Source organism: Postia placenta, assembly GCF_002117355.1.
Source record: "Postia placenta MAD-698-R-SB12 unplaced genomic scaffold POSPLAscaffold_6, whole genome shotgun sequence".
NCBI lineage: Eukaryota > Fungi > Basidiomycota > Agaricomycetes > Polyporales > Adustoporiaceae > Rhodonia > Rhodonia placenta.
In genome coordinates, this window is record NW_020169837.1 from 1,787,932 (window position 1) to 1,807,527 (window position 19,596).

A 19,596-nucleotide genomic window follows, 5' to 3' on the forward strand; every position below is an offset into this window, starting at 1 on the left:
AATTGTTCTGGTATAGAGGCGTCATCAATTCTTCGTGCGTACCTTAACAGCAGATGACAGCTTAGCCGGTCGAAGATAGTCGTGTTTCTTCTGAAGGAACAGCCCAGGTCGAATGCCAGTTGCGGGGTCGCAGCGCGTATAGCACAAGCACAGAGTTCATTATATATTCACTATCCGTGCAGTATACAAAAACAATCATGGTCCATCTGGTGTCCGTGTATCCTGACGTCCCGACGACTATATACCACAGTGACTAGTAGGAAGAACCGACAATTCTGCAGGAGACAATGTTATCAACGCTTACTGTGCTACAACCCTCGTTATTGTTTGGATAGCCTCACGAGAGCCGTTATTCGACATGCGTCGTCACAGCGGACCCACTCCAGGTCTCGTGAAGTCGGGGAAGTCAGGCCAGTTTCCGAGCTCTCCGGGATCTCCGCCGATGCGCACCCACTGCGAATGCGACGGCGTGGGCCCGTCGAGGACAAATAGCTGATGCCAGGCGGGAGGCGAAACGTACTGGTTGGGCGGCGCCGTGACAGTACACGTATTTCCATTGCACGAGAACTCGGGGAAGATTGTCCTCGAACCCATATTGTTACCGTGGGTGCTCGAAGTTGCTGGTCCTCTTGTAAGTATGTATGAGTGTACGTATCAGGTGTTGTACGCACCAGCAAGTAAGGACACTCTCATTGTATCCGTTGTCCCTTGATAGAGGGTGACGGTGATCGTGTATGTTCCGCCATAATCCCAGTCGTTCTGCTCCACGGAAACGTTCGGCTGTATGAACCCTTGCGTCAGGTAGGGCGGGATGTACACTTCCACCCTCATCTCTTCTGGGTATCCAGGGGTTTCAGGATCACTACCAGAGATTAAAACTCGTCCGTCAGGAAGCAGCTGGGTAGGAACAATATTGTCAGTGGGCATGATGGACGATGTATCACAGGTGCGACGTACAGTAGACTCCGAGTGGTACATACGTGCGACGATTGTAGTGTTCAATATGGAGATGCGCTGGTTTACCGGTTGACTGGGATCATAGAGGAGAGCTTGGTAGTTCGGATCTGAGCCTAATCCGAAGCCAGCAACTCCTGCTTGAGCACCATTGACAATGAGGAAAGTGCCGTCCGGAAGCGCTGTTAATCGGTCAGTACTGCGACACTATGCTCTATACGTGGAGGCATACGGGACTAGGGAATATACAAAGCAGCCATAGATCAGAGTGAGCAAACAATACAACAGCAAATATATTACTTACGATGCAGGTCATGACTCTCTTCGAAGGCTGATAAAGTTGTCAGCCTCAAGTACGATCCTGAGTCGACATCTATGCCACGTACCATTCTTTCAATTGTCCACTCTGGGTTCTCGACTTCAGGTTGAATGTTTATGCAGTTGTCAAGAGCAATGCCGAAGTTAGACCCTCCACAGATCAGGACCGTCACTGGATCTGTGTAGGGAGGATACTGGGGAAAGAGGACCGCTGTCGCCTCCATGGGGTAGGTCCTTCCGGCTAAGAAGCTGGTTACTGACCCCGGTATGTTGGGCAGAACAGTGACGGTGTCGAAGTTGACAGGTTCGAGGATACGGGCCTCGTTGTAGTATCCTAGCAAAATGTTAGATAAGATGAATCGGGACAAAGATGGCCATACCGATGAAGATATTGCCACTGGGGAGCATCATGAGGAACGGATACAAATTATTGGGATCCGTCCGGTTGAGATAGTCAAGGAACTTCCACGTGGGCCCCCCTGCTGGCGTAGGCAGGATCTCCAAAGAGGGCTCTGGTGCACCATTGCTACCGACTTCGCCACCAACCACCAGGACACTGCCGTTTGAAAGCAATAGCGCTGACGGGTACCAGCGTCCTCGCTGGACATGTTCAGCATATTGTCAATGTCGACAGGTTATGACGTACCTGAAGGGCGAGCTCCTCATAGTTCTCTTCCCAGTCATTTGTACCATTCACGCCGGCACTGCCGTCAGGCGTATACAATCTGACACCGTAAGTACTTTCGAGGCTCCAGCCACCGATATTCAGTTGTCGCGCGCCTCTATCCGGCAAAACGATGGCTGCAGAGCAGAAGACATCGGTTTTGACATGCATAGTACGCCACGCCAGATCGAAGTTGTCGACGAGGCTGAGATCAAGCTCGTATGCTCCTGTGGAGTTCTCATACTCGCTCGTTCCCCACTTCTCCAGGAAAGCAACTTTGCCATTGATGCCCACAGTCGCTAAAAGCGGAACCACTACTCCGCCAATCAGGAACTACACTTGTCGTCAGATACATCCGTTAGTATGGACCCATGCGTATTCACCTCGTATCGGCCTGTGTTCGCTGGGGTGTGCCATGTTTGCAAACCGCCATTCCAATAGTAGAGCTGGCAGGGTCGATCGCACTAGTATTCGATGAAATCAAGACAACATGACTGACCTGTAGACGCTCAGGCCCACCACAAAGATGTAGAGGATCTCCAGAGCAAGGCATCGAGCAGTCAGACTCCGCGGAGAATCCAGGGCTGTACTGTATAACGTCCGAAACATCGCCGCACCCTAATTCATCATTAATATGGTCCAGCGGAGAGCTGCACGGATCGGTCTCACAGCACTCGTCGCCATATTCCATACCGGCTGCTGGGTATCCGAACAAGGCACATTGATTGAGGCAAGCTTCGACGGTATTGTTGTCGGTCCAAATATTCTGATACGGGAAAGTTCTATTGGCGCCAGGCTCCCTGAGATCTAAATAAATACTGACAGGTGGATGAGTTATACCACACTGCTTACTCGAGGCAGCCTTGGTATTGCCATTGGCCAGGAAGACTAGTGTTCAGCACAATGGAGACTGGGTAGGCGGTAACGTTGCCGGTCGATGTGTACACCTGCATGCACGGATCAATAGACGACGGCAGTCATATGCGGTACTGCGTACCGAAAGTCGATTAGGTCCGCCGCACGCCTCCCTACGCGCAATGTGTGAGGAGCTATCGAGCCGTTCAACGGTGTCCATACGTACGTAGCATTTCCACCACAGCCCATGTTGCAGTCACTCTCATCTGCAGTGACCGCGCCGTTGACCAGATTGTCACCACAGACTATACGATAGCGTAGATTAACTGAGAGCCGGGTCCGATATGCGTGATCACTTACAGCATTGAACACTGTATTCAAGACCAGCGAGGGTGTAATTTTCGGCTGTACAGTTGGCAATACATGATTCAACGGTCAGGTTTTGGTTGTCTGGGAGCTCGTTTGCGAAAACACGGCCATTGACGTTGTCACTACAACTCTAATCAGAAGGAGGGGATCGAGCAATGAAATGTCTTACACATAGCATGCAGCATACTGCCAAGGAGCAGGGAGGCCAGATGTGACCGGATAGACAGAGCTAGAGGTACCTCCACCTCCACCTCCACCACCACCTCCTCCTCCTGGAGGTTGTGGCTCATGTGGTAGTGTGCCGGTGTAATTGTAAACCTACAAGGAGTTAGTGTCTAATTCAGTGATGAGCGTGGACGCACATACATTCAGTGCGTTGGGACCGCCACAAAACTCGGAACTGTTTCCTGCACAGGCCATGTTACAGTCACTGATGGCGATCGGTGCGCCTCCATTATCGAACTCAAGACCGCAATCTTCAGGGCGAATGAGTCACAAAAAAGCAACGACTAAGGCAGTACTTACAACATTGGTCTGCATATTCCGCACCAGCCAGAGGATACCCTGCATTGTAACAGGCAGACGTACATGACTCGATGTCAACGTCTCCCGTGACCGCAGGTGTCACTGCGAGCGTGCGAGCGTTGACGGAATCGCTAAGGACGAATGTGAATTGGCATTGTCATACACGGAGTACACTATGAAACGCACCTGTAGCATCCGAGAGACTGCCATAAACCGATACTCGGAACGGTAATTGGGGGTGCGGGAGGTTGCACCCCACTCCAATACACGTTCAGGCGATCTATGCAATATGAACGAGGCACGAACGCGATCACATGACGGACACGTACTGCCCGCGCCGCACGTTTCAGACGCGTCCCCAGCACATTGGAAGTTGCAATCACTAGCATTGGCTAAGGTCCCCCCATTATCAATCCCATTGCCGCAGACTGAACCAGAAGATGTCAGTCATCAGGGCGCTAATCAATATTTCCTGGCCTTGGCGTACAGCATTGCGATGCATATTCCACACCGGCATAGACGAATTCCTGTTGAATGCAGTAGTTGACACAAGCCTCGACGGTCATATTGGTTGTGTCTGTGTAGGACGCCCCGGTCAAGGTCCTAGCGCCCGTGTTATCCCTGTCACGACGAATCCCATAAGTGAGCGCATCTCTTGGCAAGGGCTGTATTGTCCTACGTGTAACATCCTTCGTACGTCCAATTCCCAGGAAGGGTAGGGCTTCCGCTACTCTGGCGACGATGAAGGAGCCCTCTAGGAAAGACTCTGGATGCTTGAGACTGCAAAGCATAAGCATACGTTCCGTCAGTCTGACGATAGCAGCATGTTACATTACGTACCAGGGGAAATGTTGCGCTGAGCAACACAACGAAGGGAACGAGAACCACCATCCTCGCCGACTCCTAGGCAGCCCGAGATGGATAATACTCAAGGGTGACGCAGCCTTAACGAAGGCACCTCAAAGGCGGCCTTTTTGTACTGGGCTAACCGCCCAGCAACACCAAAGAAAGAAAGCGTGCAGACTTCGCGGCGGTGAAAATAAACGCGTCTAGGCCACTTATTTAATCCGAATTTTGGATGTGCCGTATATCGGTCGATTTTGCCAGCCCTCTCCAGCGAAGCGGTAACAATGCACGCCCAAAACGGTCCACTGCGCGCCTCAAACGCTCGGAGAGGGCTGGGCCCGATCAAGAACTGCATTCGGGGTAGGCAAAGGCGTTCCCGTGTCCGAACGTCGACGACTGAATAGTCTTATTGACTATTGACAGCCCGTCTACCTCGGCTTGTGTTCCCCGCTGCGCGTGCCCGTGTTCCAAATAGTACCGGATGAGGAAGTACAGAATTGAGCGCAATCGGCGCATCCACATGAAATATGACATCCCATGGTCGACGGTCCTAGCGTGGCTTGTGGAACAAATGATGCGAGATTCGGAGGGTTAGCACAACTAAGGCAGTTGAGCACCCTTGCATGTTTCTCATGAAGCCCTATGTGTTCCGTCGTCTCATTAGTAGCAGGCGATCCATGAGGAGTACTGTTTGTGCACCTCGCTGGATCTGTCGTTCCTGGCTTATTCGCTTCGGCGGCATACTTATCGCTTGATCAAGAGTACTAGTGGCAGCAGGGAGATTGAATCGGTCGGAGACACGACTGGCAGAGCGTGCTGCAGGACGTGTTACACAGCCTAGAATCGTCGCGTCCGAGGCGCGGTGTCACGAATGCCAAGACTGTTGTGTGTAGCCAATCGAACAGTTCGAGTATTCGCTGTTATATAATTCAACGTCATAAAGACTCAGCTGTCCGAATGTTAAGAAGGCTCATACTTGCCAAAGTTGGCCACGGCGTCGGCTAGCGCGGTAAGGATGTTTACACCCTGTTCTACGCTTGTCTCTCTCAGAGTGACCAGAGTAAGATATGAGTGCATGTTTGACGGAGTGTGAGCGACCATGGGCTTTCACTAGCAGTTGGCCATGGCGATGACTTATAGCTTCCAGTATTTTTAGATGAGCACCCTGGACGCAAGAATAGCCCAAGGCGGCGGCACGTTTCCGGCCGAGTCGAGACGCTGGTATAGAGACGCCCAGTGGCCAGCTACGCGTGATGCGTCCAACAAAATTATTATCTCCGTATCATGTTCTCATTCTTGCAATGATTTGGTTACTGAGTGATCTGTTATGCAGCATTCACTTCTTGTGCCAGTGTCGCGGAGATAGAAGGGCTTGTCAAGGCGAGACGATGATAGTATTCCACATCTGCAGATCCAAAGTCAGTTTTGGTCAAGAGCTCCAACGAACCTGCGATACGGCCCACATATAGAGGTGTCATGTGGATATATAGTCTTCATTACTTCCTTCCCAGAAGACATTGCCCGACTGAAGATTGAAAGCCCTGCCAGCACTAGCCAAGGCACACAGTGTCACCATTGCCACTCGCCGCCCCAGCTCGTTCCTTGAAGCAGAATTATCATCAGGCAGGATCGATCATCTTCGACGGCTTCGAGTCTAGCGGCGACGTTGATATGCATCTGCGCTGAGGTACGAACAGTCCAGAGTGGCCTGATAGTGTCTCAGTGCCCCGATAGGCATGTTCTGTTCCCCGCGCCCCAGAGATAGGTGAGAGATTACCTGTCAGCATTCAAGTACAGCGGCTGGATGCTTGATCTTCGCTTACTGTCCAGAATCAGGCACGCTGTAGTTAGTACGCGGTGTCAGGTGGCTGAGACATCCGTGAATTTTCCCGACGTGTCTCCTTTGAAATGATCAAAGGGATGGTAAGTAGGGGGGTATCTTAGGACTCACCCTGATAGCTGTAATCGCATGAGTGAATCAGGGAACATCTTCGCCTCAATCGTCACTGCACATGCAAAGCCATGACGATTACATTGTCGGCTACCACCGTGTTTGATAAACCTCGTACACCCTCGTGAGCATCACAACCACTGCACTTGTGGGGTGTAGGGTTCCATACAATGCAACCATCGTGACTCACGAGCACGACATATACAAATCGGGTATAGCTACTAGTTGAGAGTGGGACCCGGGAGGGAGGACACACAGATAGGCGATACGATCGGAGACAGTTCGCGGAGCTCAGAGAAGATAACCCTACATCTCTTGTGGCGCACGTTCGAAATGGCACTACAGGACAGTCATGCAATCCTAGCTCAGCTGCGGGTCCACAGGCCTGCGGTCCGCTGGCACTTGACTTGAGAACGTTGATTCGGACCAAGTCCGACCGCAGTGAATACTGAGAACGCTCGCGGGCATTATACGACCTGTAAACCCACACCTCTCTGTGGATAGATGTCGATCGACCAGCGCGCAGAGGCTGCGCTCACTGGACGTGGCAGATGGTGGTAATATCCAACACACGGGCCGCTCTACATACAATCAGGCACCATCGGGCGCGATTCACACCCTCCTGAGGTACGATATGGATACTAGACCGCCACCACAAAAGCTGTGGGCGAACTGTACCCGTGAAAGGGTGATACACGACAGTCCGTCAGTGAGAATCGCACCATGAATCCAGGACATCGGACCCTAGGACGGCTCCGTGTTCAGGCACCTGAAGCAGATGATGAGCGGCACACCTTGTGACCTACCTCAAATCGCCGCCGTGCGACTGCCCATTAACACAAGACCGTGCGAAGTGAGGGTCCAAGCCATCATCACTCCCAGGATTCATTAATCAAGACACATCTGGGTACCATGACCAGTTGATAGATATCATGTCCCGCCCTGTAGTATGTGCTCCAGTCGCCGAACCTCGGAATAGCAGGAGCAAATGTTCACCGATCGCCGTTGACATTCGAGATAGACGCACGCGTCGCACAGGCAGTAGGGGAGATCAGAGACGCGACGCCAGCGGCGTGTGAGCTGCTGTCAAGACGCGCCTGCCGAAGGGTTTCAGACCACCAGACAAATTCTGGATGTACGGTATGGAAGTATCGTGAGCATGGCCGACATCATGATCTGATCCCCTTGGTTCGCCATAACGCAGGCTCCAGTATTGCTATCTACGGCACGATGCATACGATCAAAAGCATCGTCCATTCCATGCCCTGTCAGCTAGTATACGGATGGAGGTGTGTTTAGCTGAGTCCCCGAGGCTTTCCAGAGGCACTGAACAACCAGACACCACGCACAGCAAGGTGGACCAAGACAGAATGCAGATCCTTCGTAAATGGAGATGTTCTGGCGGGGAAGCGCTGCGAATTCAGGTGATAACAGATCGCACGGCTGGCGCAAGGCTCTGAACCACCCGGTGATGATACATCACAGGTGCAAGGCCAGGGTCTAGATGTTCCGCCCCGACACGCTGCGATGTATGTATATCCTGAATATTTGAGCACGACTCAATGTACATGTAGTAGCCAACCAACGCTTACCCGACTCATCTTTTCGTGTTCGCGGTTGAGATCTGTGAGAAGAATGGTAGACGCATGACCAAATGAGATGCGCGATCGGGCGAGCTATGTCCGCGTTGCGACGGAGCTTCTGGATGTGGGTCGGACATTCATTGAAGCGAGATGGACTGGTCGCGGGGGTGCACCGCGCACGCAGCTGGCGACATCGAGCGAGAACGAATAGGAGGCGTCGCAAGAGACCAGAGAAGTCAGACATGCGTATTTGGAGGGGCAGGACGGCCAGTGGGCGATAACAAACTCCACACGAGGCTAAAGTGGGCATGCACGGACGCTGATGGTATTAGCAATAGATAGTCCGAAGCGGTCAGTACTCCGATAGCACACAGACCACCCAACCTTGTCCCGCTACCCGCTACGCCCGCCCCCGCGGTCGAGAGACTAGTAGTCGAGAAAGACGTTGAGCAGCCTGCCAACGACGGCAGCCACAGCCATTCCAGCTCCGCGAACGAAATATTCTCACGGGACCCCCTAATTGTGGCGCAAGCAGCACGGCGGGGCGCGAACCTTCTTTCCTCCTCCCACCCCGACGAAATCTAGCTCGCGGTCAGTCAACTTTGTTTCCAAACTTTATACTTCATTTTTGCTGACCATCATCTCATCGCTCATCGGCCTCGACGTCCGCGACGCTGTCCAACACCGCAATGACACCTCATCCAGGCTGTGCGGCATGTCCCACGACTCTCATCATTCCCCAACATCTCCCACCAACCCTCCCGCCGCGAATACCTGGACAGAGCCTCCTTGGACGGGGTGGATAGAGACCACCGGCGATGCGCTGCTCATTCTCGAGGCCGCCAGGCGCGGTCTCATACCGCGCGTCACCCGCCGACTTGTTGATTCGGAGCGCAAGATGATCACCTCGGGGTCTGTCTTCGTCTTTGATGAGGACGAAAGTGGTATCAAGCGGTGGACGGACGGATTCTTCTGGAGCCCGAGTCGTATACTTGGCAACTTCCTCCTCTACCGCGAGACGGAGAAGCGAGGCGCCGGTCATAGGAGCGCACGCTCCGAGCAGGCCAACGTAGAAATTGAACCGCAGTACCAAGAGCCTGTCAAGAACGAGGGCCAGACACTGAGCAGACCGAAGAGCGAGGCACACCGTCTTGCGAGCGTCGATCGGCAGCGCGAACGCAGCCTGGTCGGCAGTCTGACGAACAGCTACAAGTTCAAGCCTGGGGGCATGATGAAGAAGGTGCGTCATCAGTTGCGTCCCTGCCAGTGCTTCGTATGCTTCGTGGTGTACCTTGCGTTTCTCTTCAAGTGGATAGTCACACTCGATGTCGCTCGAGTGTCTTGCTCCTTAGCGTGCCGAGCTATGGTCCGAGTGTGCTCACTGATGGTACCCTCACTGCTCAACGTGGGCGTTGAACGTGATGTCGCAAGTACCCGTCTTCGGGCACTTGCGCAAACATGTCTCGTTGCCTGCATGCCGAGCAGCTCACGAGGAGTTCGTCACCTGCACTGGTCCATCGGGAGCATAATTTTGGCTTACGGCGTACCGAGCTGAGCTCGAGGAATTACAAAAGGGCTGTCTTCTTCAGATGTCCCTGGGTTTCAAAGAAGTGATATCGCCGTCGTCCACCATCCATACGAGTGGACCATACCAATTTTTGTGCGATGCTGGGATACTGGCACATCCTTAACGCTTAACCTGTCTCGCGCAGACATTTTCATTGTCGATCGGAGGTGTCGCGCAACACCTTATCTCGTACTACAAGATCGAAGACGTGGAACATGGTCGGCTGCGTTCGCCCTCATCGCTGCCCGAGCTCGCGTCGCTCGACATCAGTCCAGAATACCTCGACAAGACGCACTTCCGCAACCCGCCAAAGGTGGAGATTGGCGTAGACGGTGTACCACGTTACCGTGGCGAGGCCGATGATGCGGATACGTCGCCGCACATGCTCCCTGCCTCCCTATCACCGCCGAGCCCCTACGCCGAAGCAGACTCTGGCTCGTCTAAGCGTGGCAAACGCTACGACCCTTACAGCAGCAACCCACCCAAACGCGCGCGCAAGGTCAAGAGCACACCGCCAGGCCAGGATACTACGTCTGAGACTCCGCCGCAACCGCTTGCCGTCTCGGTGCACCAGCCGCAACCAGGCTACGCGAGCGGTGATCCTGCAGCGCCCGTACCACCGCACTACGCATCATACGGCTACTACCAGGTGCCGCCGCCAGGGTATCCTGTACCGCCAATGTATTCTGGGACGTACCCCGCGGTGCCACCACCAACGAGCACGCCTTCCCCACCGCAGCAGGGCCAGCCATCGCCGCCTGCGCCTGCGTACGCTGGCTATACCGACCCCGCCTACGCCGGGTCACACTACCCGCAATACTATGCGCATCCGCACGCGTATGCGAGCTACCCGCCTGGCATGCCGTGGCCGCACTACGGGTACCCGCCGCCTCCGCCTCCTGCGGTGGCAAGCGCTGGCGATGCGGACGCGGATGTTGACGATGAATCACGCCCTCAGGCGGGCGGGAGCTCCGGGGCCTAGTCTGCCGTCACGTCGGCTTATGCTTGGTTATCGGCTCTATGTTATCGTCGTCCAGTTATGGTGTCGGACAATGTCGTTTCTGTGTATATTAGTCTGGTTCTCCCGGTCTCCAGTTGATTCTCTCTCACGCTAGTCGTATACCACGGTTCCGGACGTGTCCGCCGCTTTGCCTTTGCCAGTTTGCCCCCTGTCGTCGTTGCTGTTTTCGCTTGTGGTATATGTGTATCGCTAAGTCCAGACTTCCCTATTCTCGCTGTGTACTTGTACGTTAATTCAGGTCCCATACGTGATCTTCTGTTCGGATTGACTGATGCCGTGGAACCATTCAAAGTTTCAATATCGTTGTCGATATGGATTGCTATTGGACGGTGCGTGGTCGCATCTTCCTCTCCAGCACAGAATTTGACGCTCCCAACAGATCCGAATGCTCCTACATGCTGTATTGAGCACATTGAGACAACCTAACGTCTTCTGCGCTGCGGCCGCATACTAAGATACATCGACTCTCGAAGAACAGCCCCGGGAAACGTCTCTGAATCGCAACGCGGTCTTCGCAAAAGTCGGGATGTCTTGCGAAGCGCAGAAAGGTTGCAAAATATGCACTGCGCCCAGTGACTCTGCGATTATACCATATTGGATACCGTAGTGGCCTCTTTTCCAGCAAGAGAATGGTCTCTCATATCCGCTTGCTACTTTGGTTGTTTCCGCGTTTCAAGGCAAGATCCCTTGAGTCTCGGAAGGTCTGTCAGTTCTCTCGGGGGATCATACGGGACACCCTTGCTTTGCACTACAAGATTAGGCTTGACAACTCGAGATGGTCGACGAAACGTCTTGTCATTCTTTGATGTACGACAGGCTCGAGAATTCCCGAGCTCCGAACTGAATGCGCCTCAGTCCTACGCTCATATTGGGGCAATCGATATAGTTACGCACGGCCTTTCGCGACTCATATGGCCTGTTCCTACAGTTGGATGAGGACAACGAGGTCTACTGTCTGCAGCTTCCTTGTCCACCGCTGGGAATCGAAGAGTACGAGCGAATAATTCCGATGACCCTTACCGAGGGGATGATCGCAAGTATTAGCGTCGACCCGTCTCAGAATCTTCTGGTCCTGATAGCTGCACCCATCGGCCTCGTGTAAGCCTGGCGTTCCTGCTGCTTTCTACTTCGTTGACAACGTTCCTTTCGTTCCTTTTCTAGACCCGACGATGTGCATCCCCTCGCAGAGCACTGGGATTGAGCTCGTTCGATCTAACACCTCGCATGGACGGCAAAACGATCGGATACGGACATGGTCAAATCGTAGACCAGGCATGCATTAAATCGGTGACAAGCAGGTGCACGATTGTCCTGGTCCCTGCCTATTCCCCCTTTCAGAGGCCATTAAGGATAATTAGTGCGCTACGTCAGCATGGTGGTCCTCCGTTGTGCCATAGTACTTCCTCCATTGCCCATTTGAGAGCAAGTGAATTGGTAGTCAGAGTGGCTTATTGTTCTCGTACGTATAATGGTTCTATGATCGCGAGGCTGTGTCTGTCACGAAACATCCCCTTATCTTTCCAGACTACAGCAGTACCAGTACTACTGTCCGGTTTACATCAGTGTCCGTACGGCTTTGCACTGGAGATGAATGCGGTGCGTTGCTGCAGAATGCCTTGCTGTACTCTCGGGCATATTTTTTAGCCTGTGCCTGCGCCTCCTCCATTACTCCCACTACCCATCGTCACCAATGGCTACTGACCGACTTGGCATCCATTTGCTCGAACACATGGATGTCAGAAGTGATCGTTCCAACTTCATGCATAGCTCGTCTACAAGCTTCGCTTTGCATGACAGCGCCGACAGCCCGGACTTTGTGCAGTATCATGCTGTAAATCGTGAAGCCGGCCGGTCAGCGGTACTCTGGCGAGGAAAGACCCTTGAGGACGACGTTCCAAGCGAGGTCTCTGGGATTCGGTGAGACATACCTCGATCGAGCGAAAGCCTATTGATGCCGTTCAGCAGCTCAGGTCAGCCTCAGCTCGGAGCACGAGCTATTTGCGCGACACAAGATGTTTCATCTGCAAGTAAACCTGTGTACATCAGAGCAAATCCACCATCAGATCATCCTAGGCATCCGCAACATGTACAGAGGGATGCTACAATATCTAAGTTGAAATTCAAGGGCCGGCGTCGCTCAGGAAACCACGCGACAGTACCTTCCTGGACCAAACGTCAAAACAGCCGGCCATTAAGTCGATTGTTTCTAGGTTCTTCTCAGCGCACCCGCAAAATGAAGCAGGACATGAGATCCTTCAATCCCAGGCCAGCTCTACACCGCTCTCAAATGAAATATGGCATCTCGACGAACAGCATATACCAGAAACTCTTTACCAGGCACTTGATATCGTGCCTGAGGGCTCAATGGAAGAGTCGAGAAACTGGATGTACGTAACTCCATGTGACGATGTTTACTTCGCGTCCTGAAAAGCGCACGATAAGGCAAGGCGACGTACAAAAACATCCGCAAGGGTCGCGACAGGCAGACGAATACCAGCCAAATAGGCCTTTCGACATCCGGCTTGCTTCTAAGATCTAGGATATGATCTTGGAGTACTTGCAGTACGACTCTACAGCGCTCATGAAATGCGTGGGTGTTTGTAGGAGTTGGGCTCTGAGTTGTCGGAAGCACATGCCGGAAGAAGGCATTTTTCTGAAGAGTCAAAGAGATGTCTTCCTTACCGCGAGAGAGGAGTCTTGCCCCTGCAGCAGATTTCATTGGGGACGGCTCTGGAAACAAAACGAGCCAGAGTGGGTGGAGGAAGCTTGGAAGGCCCTCGAAGGCAAATACTGGCGAGTCATTGCTGAAGGGCAGAAGGAAGCTCCTCTGCAGAGCACAGGATCACTCCGTCACTTGGGATCACTCGCAGCATCGTCGCTCAAGGGGAAGTGGGCGGGCAGGAAGGTCTTATTGACGATCAGGCATGGCGACTGGATCGTTGGCGAATTCCATCCAGACGAAGTTTTCCACTTTGCTGGATGGAGCACAATCAGGACGTTGACGCTACACGATGTCACTCTACCTTCTGCTGTCGTGTTCATCAACCTTGTCGCGGCGTCAAGTGCAGGCGGTGGTCTGAGATCACTCACACTATCTCGTGTCAAGTTCAAGGATCCTTCTATACCTGGCCATCTCCGCAGACGCATGTGCAGTCAGAACACTCGAACATTAATGGGACATCGCTTCGGCCTCACTCTTTGTGATTTGGATGCACTATCTTGTGCTGTCTTCGCGCAAGTTTTACTTGCCGCCAAGGTTCATAACGACCCATGGATGCCATGGCTCCGACTTGCTTGGGGTTCCTCTGGGCTCGGTGGCGCTGTGTCGAGCTCTCCGCTGGAGCTCCAAGAGATCTTGCAAGAAGCGGGCCCAGCGCTCAGGAGATTTTCTCTGACTGCGATTGGAGACATACGTAAGTGCTGTTTTTTGTCCAATGCCACAGACCTGAAGGCTTATTGTTTTGATATCCAGCGCATCACTTCTCACTGTTACGCAACACAAATCGACTTGTGGACATATCGCTCAACATCTGGCTTGACCGACGGCATTTCAATTGTAGCTGGCTTGCCGAAACTCTCGAGAACCTCTCGCAAGCGCCCGAGAAACTTTCCATTTGCTTCGTCATCAACATTCATATCAAGGAGGGACACATTGCACCAAGAAGCGAGCGCTGCAATGGCTACATACCGAGCATATCTCGGTCAATATGAAAGCGGGAGGACAGCACATCAACACAATCTGATCGTCCTCGACGTCACCGTTCCGTAGTCGGAAGATGTACTGAACAAGCGAGGAGCGGACAGCGTTATCGAGAAATGTCTGCCGGATCGCCGAGTCTTCCTAGTGCATGAGTAACAGCCTATAACCGTGGGGACTTCTTCAGATAACTCAGCTATTTAGCAGGGCCAGGGTGTACGAACGCCTCGATACTCTAGGTTTCTGATAGAGCAATTAGAGAAGGAGAACTACCTGCGGGATCTGAATGAGGGCACGTGTTGCGCATCGTATCCGAGCAGTAGGAATGTCAGTACCGTACCTTTCGTACCCTAGGACATTCCTCAGTATCTATATCGTCATCTCAAGGTCGAAGCTGGTTTTAGTGAGTTGATCGCTCGCAGCACCATTATCCGCGTGTATACCTCAGACTACTGCTGCATACGGTGCATATTTGGAAGGATCCGGATAGCTCAATTGAACATCGGTATCGGCACAGAGAAGACAGCTATCGTTTAACATGAGCACCTGATGACGTTGAGCATGAAGTCAGCATGCAGGACCTCGGGTGATACCAGATATCTCAAATATCGCAAGGAGTGTCGCGTTAGTGATGATTGAGGCTTCGCAGGAGCAAAATGCCAGGACCGTGGATTGAACACGGGACCTCCAGAACACCGGTTAACTTCAGTCTGTTGCTCTCCCAGCTGAGCTATCCCGGCAGCACATATCATCTTTAAATAGTTATGCTGACACGTGACCAACACCGGCGCATAGCCTAATCGATGCACAGACGTTCATTCCTTTGCTTTAAACTTGCAGTCTCGCTCAGGGCGTATCTTACTAAGAGATGTAAATTTAAAGGTTCCGAAACAGGCGGGCGCCTTCGTCTGCACATGCGCTGAGCTTCATATCTTCACGCGTGATCTCAAGGCTGACTGAGAACTCGAGATTGTTGAAATGATTGCAGCTTGACAAGTTGCTCAACTTGTTTCCTCCTAGCGGAGGTAAAACATTGCTGCAACTCAATCGCTCGACCGTGCCGCGACTCTGCTGTAAGCTGTCATTATTACCTAGTCTAATTTCTTTTTTACTGACGTCCGCTCGCCGTCTCAGTCTTACTTTCACTGACTCAATGAAGCTGTCAGCTTCCATCGGTGTTCTCACAGACCTGCGGATGGCTATGCAGCTGGCATTCCTGCCCACACTGCGCGCAATTCTACGTGCGCCATCAGTGCTGCTACATCCGCGTACAGTGTCGCAGATTTTCATGAACCATGTATGGTCGGCCTTCGGTGATGGCATCGACGGGAACAGTCATTCCGTCAAAGAACAGCTCATCCCCGCGAACGCTCGGGGTCATGCTTGACATTGGCGCAGGTAGGCATCGTGACCAGACGAAAAAAAAGAACATGGCCCGTCTCAGCTCATGACCACGTGCAGGCTACGGCCATACCGTGAATTATCTCAATCCAGAGGCGGTGACAAAATATGGCGCACTCGAACCCAATGAGCTGATGCACGACGAGATCCGAAAACGCGCTACCGCCGCAGGCTTTATGGAGTCGGCTGGCACCCTTCTCATTCTGCCGTACGGTGCTGAAGACACTGCGTCCATCGTCTCCGCCTTGGGCGCCCCACACTCGGTCGACACACTTATTTCGATCCTCTCGCTATGCTCCATCCCTTCGCCCGAAGAGGCGCTGAGCAATCTCGTGGATCTCGTGCTCAGACCTGGAGGCCAGCTGCTGTTCTTCGAGCATGTGCTCAGTCCGAGGGACGATGTTGCGTGGCGGCAGCGATTCTGGACGCCGATTTGGAAGAACGCGTTTGACGGCTGTTGTCTCGACCGACCGACTCGTGTCTTCATTCGAAAGATGGGCTTTTGGAGCAAGGGCGAGGTATGGGGCATAGAGGAAGAGAGCGAGGAGCAGCTGTTCTGCCATCGCATAGGGAAATTTGTGAAATCGTAAGGGGGAGGTAATATTGCCTGATATGATGCTGTATATGCCTCTATTTCTTGAGGGTTTAGCTACAATACATACACGAATGTAGTTCCCGGCATAGAGCGACACCCTCGTAATTGCATCGGTCAATGATTAAGCGTGTAACATTGTGATGTCATTTGCGAACATCTTGACGGAAATGCGAAGGGAATGTGATGAAGTAGTGATAACACTTGAAGCCCAAGATGTGTGTGTGCCCCATGTCAAGAGGCATTAGCTCTCTAAGTCACTAGTGCAGAGCGTCAACAGAGTCGAAGGCTCGAAGCTATCGAAGCTACAACTAGCGAGATAGTGGACCGCTTCCTCTCTCCGAGAACTCGGTGGAGAGCTCTTTTCTGATGCTGCAGAATTGATCATGCGGCGGCCGACAGACAGTGAGAAGGCTTTTTAGCAGGAATAATTGGACTTGTCCAATGTAGAATGGAACCCATGGTGACAGTTTGCTAAGCTAGCGTGGTGGCAGACAATATTTCCAATCGCTTCGGTCTCCGGCACATAACTTAATTTTCCGACTGTCCCGCATTTCACGTTGACCCAAGTTAGGAGCATGCCTCCTGGACTCGAGTGTTATTTGGGGCACAGTACTCGATACCGGCAGACGAAACCTGCTTATGATCGATCATTGTATTAGTTGCATCTTATGGCGCTACAAAGGCCACCTTCTTACGATATCTTTATTGCATTTCGAGATTAAAGAGCACATGGTTATGACGAGATAGGTGATGGGAAGTCATGGCCTCAATGAAACGCAATCACGTTCAGATGTAAGCTTATATCATAACTGACAGTCGTAAGAACATTGTATCCTCCAAGGTAACACCGGTGTTCAGGTGGCCCTGGAGAAAAGCACTCATGACATGCAATGTAAAACGCGGTCTATCACAGTCCGATATCACAGTCATCTTGGTCCTAATCCCGTGGAATCACAAACCTTTGTTGTAAATATCAAGCCAACGCATACACAGAACTCAACCACCCATTACCGTTCGGGTATTATCGCATGACGTCCAACCACAGCGGTACGTTTCCTTACTGATCTTGCGAGATGTAAGTTCATGTGGACCAGGCTCCGATTTTGTACCCACCATCCACCATGATACATACTCGTCCATTGATCCCACCAAGGCGGACCTAGCAGGGAAGGTCGTTCTCGTCACTGGTGCATCAAAGGGGATTGGAAAGGCCATTGCCATTGCGTTTTCACAAGCGGGCGTATACGGCCTCGTCCTCGTTGCGCGATCACATCTGGCTGAGGTCAAGGCCGCCTGCGAAGCCGCTCAGCGCCCAAACCAGCATCTGAGAGTGCTCGCTATGACCGCTGACATCACCGATGTTGCGCAGGTCATCCACGTCATGGAGAAAGTCAAGGAGTCCTTCAAGAAGCTTGATATCCTGATCAATAACGCCGCATTCTACGGCGGACTCGGACTCATGCATGAGCAGGATCTAGAGGTGTGGTGGAAGACAAGGGAGGTGAATATGGGTGGGACGTACCTGGTCACCCGCACATTCCTGCCGCTGCTCTGTGAATGCGGGGGAGCCAAGACGATCATCAATATGGTGAGCGTCGGCGCGCATTATGTCGTGCCGCATGGCTCTGCATATTTGGTATTGTAATCTTAGTTCCTTCCCGAGCTGCTGTTTACGACGCATTTCGCAGACAGCGAAGTTCGCCTTGCTTCGTTTCACGGAGCTCATAATGGCTGAGTATCACACCCGAGGCGTGCTAGCTATCGCAGTACACCCGGGCTTTGTCCTCACTGACATGAGTGCAGGGTTACCAGATAACATGAAGCGTATTCTCACCGACACCGCTGAGTTGCCGGCGCATGCGACCATCTGGCTGGTGCGCGAGCGAAGAGACTAGTTGGCTGGGCGTTACTTCAGTTGCCAGTGGGATGTTGACGAGCTACTGGCGAAGAGACAGGAGATTGTTGATGGTGACAAGCTGAAGATGCGCATGGTGGTATGAGTAGCCAGTAGTGCTCCTAGAGCATATTCAATATGGAGGAACCATTACCACCTGTGTTGCTTTGGAGTGGTGTCTATCAACGCCGCTGATGTCGTAAATCAAAGGCACAAGGTACAGTGTCCTCCGGGATTAGAAAGCTACAGCACGGACAGCAACGACACCCCGAGTTACCGAGATGGCATAATGCTTGTTGTAGCGGTTCCACTGGACAACAACAAACCCTAGTATGCAGCTATCGCATGGACTCAGAATGCTCCCCTCGATGGCGCGATCTTCATCGGCGCGAATTTGATCTGGACTGCCCGTCATCATACCACGTTAGGAAAGCTCTATATTGGCCGGGATAGCTCAGCTGGGAGAGCAACAGACTGAAGCCCGACGGTGTTCTGGAGGTCCCGTGTTCAATCCACGGTCCTGGCATTTTGCTCCTGCGAAGCCTCAATCATCACTAACGCGACACTCCTTGCGATATTTGAGATATCTGGTATCACCCGAGGTCCTGCATGCTGACTTCATGCTCAACGTCGTCAGGTGCTCATGTTAAACGATAGCTGTCTTCTCTATGCCGATACCGATGTTCAATTGAGCTATCCGGATCCTTTTAAATATGCACCGTATGCAGCAGTAGTCCGAGGTATACACGCGGATAATGGTGCTGCGAGCGATCAACTGTCGCCTAAATCCCCACTCCGCTCGATGTATCTCGCGACTTAGGACTGAACAATCGGCGATAGATCTTCGTCTTTGGATGTCGTCTTTGGTAGCGCTCCCTGCAGTGTCTACACTGCAGCGTGGCGTGCCATCTCCTTGGAGAGAAAGGCTCAGTAACAACGCAGTTACTGAGTTTGAAGGCAAAAATGCGTACCTTCCAGGGCGCCTGAGCTGAATCCTGGTCCCACTGTTCTCGAAGCCTGAGGAACCACGACTCCATTTTTTCAGACCACCTGTCCAGGTCTACGCCTGCGCGGCCACACAAAACGGTATCTACTATGTCTCAATTGAATTTTGGGAGAAGCGCTTCAGGTAACTTCTCGTCGACACTTCTGCAGAACAGCGATAGTTCTTGAACATACCGTGAATAAGCCAATCTCATCTAAAATTGATTTAAAAACTTGTTCCAGGGAACACTGAGTTTATGGACATATGTAGGTAAAGTCGCCTGCAGGGTTTATAGAACAGACCTTCTGGAGGATGATGCAACAATTCACGACCAATCATTGGGAGTGATTTAATGTAGCATGTCCGTTAGA

The 19,596-nt window shown here is 52.4% G+C and overlaps 2 protein-coding genes and 2 non-coding genes across 4 annotated transcripts; 2 read left to right on the forward strand and 2 right to left on the reverse strand.

Annotated features, from left to right (window-relative positions):
- Nucleotides 1–366: 366 nt before the first annotated feature.
- On the reverse strand, nt 367–4,576 carry POSPLADRAFT_1046361 (hypothetical protein; the record flags this gene model as incomplete). The annotated part of the gene is made up of 18 exons (XM_024479008.1): nt 367–620; nt 672–897; nt 2,102–2,269; nt 2,320–2,382; nt 2,436–2,554; nt 2,606–2,754; nt 2,789–2,883; nt 2,934–2,964; nt 3,018–3,096; nt 3,152–3,282; nt 3,330–3,478; nt 3,527–3,636; nt 3,686–3,724; nt 3,749–3,816; nt 3,872–3,965; nt 4,015–4,113; nt 4,173–4,458; nt 4,526–4,576. 18 exons carry the CDS (start codon nt 4,574–4,576, stop codon nt 367–369), a joined length of 2,211 nt encoding a protein of 736 aa, XP_024339806.1.
- Nucleotides 4,577–7,414: 2,838 nt separating this feature from the next.
- Nucleotides 7,415–18,346, forward strand: POSPLADRAFT_1046362 (hypothetical protein; the record flags this gene model as incomplete). The annotated part of the gene is made up of 10 exons (XM_024479009.1): nt 7,415–7,429; nt 7,589–7,635; nt 7,687–7,771; nt 7,917–8,011; nt 9,248–9,305; nt 9,778–10,613; nt 17,392–17,393; nt 17,441–17,934; nt 18,035–18,220; nt 18,269–18,346. 10 exons carry the CDS (start codon nt 7,415–7,417, stop codon nt 18,344–18,346), a joined length of 1,896 nt encoding a protein of 631 aa, XP_024339807.1.
- On the reverse strand, nt 15,008–15,090 carry POSPLADRAFT_t76. Its single transcript has one exon. It is a non-coding gene; the product is annotated as a tRNA-Phe (tRNA).
- Nucleotides 18,347–18,683: 337 nt separating the features above from the next.
- On the forward strand, nt 18,684–18,766 carry POSPLADRAFT_t73. The gene has a single exon. It is a non-coding gene; the product is annotated as a tRNA-Phe (tRNA).
- Nucleotides 18,767–19,596: the final 830 nt, after the last annotated feature.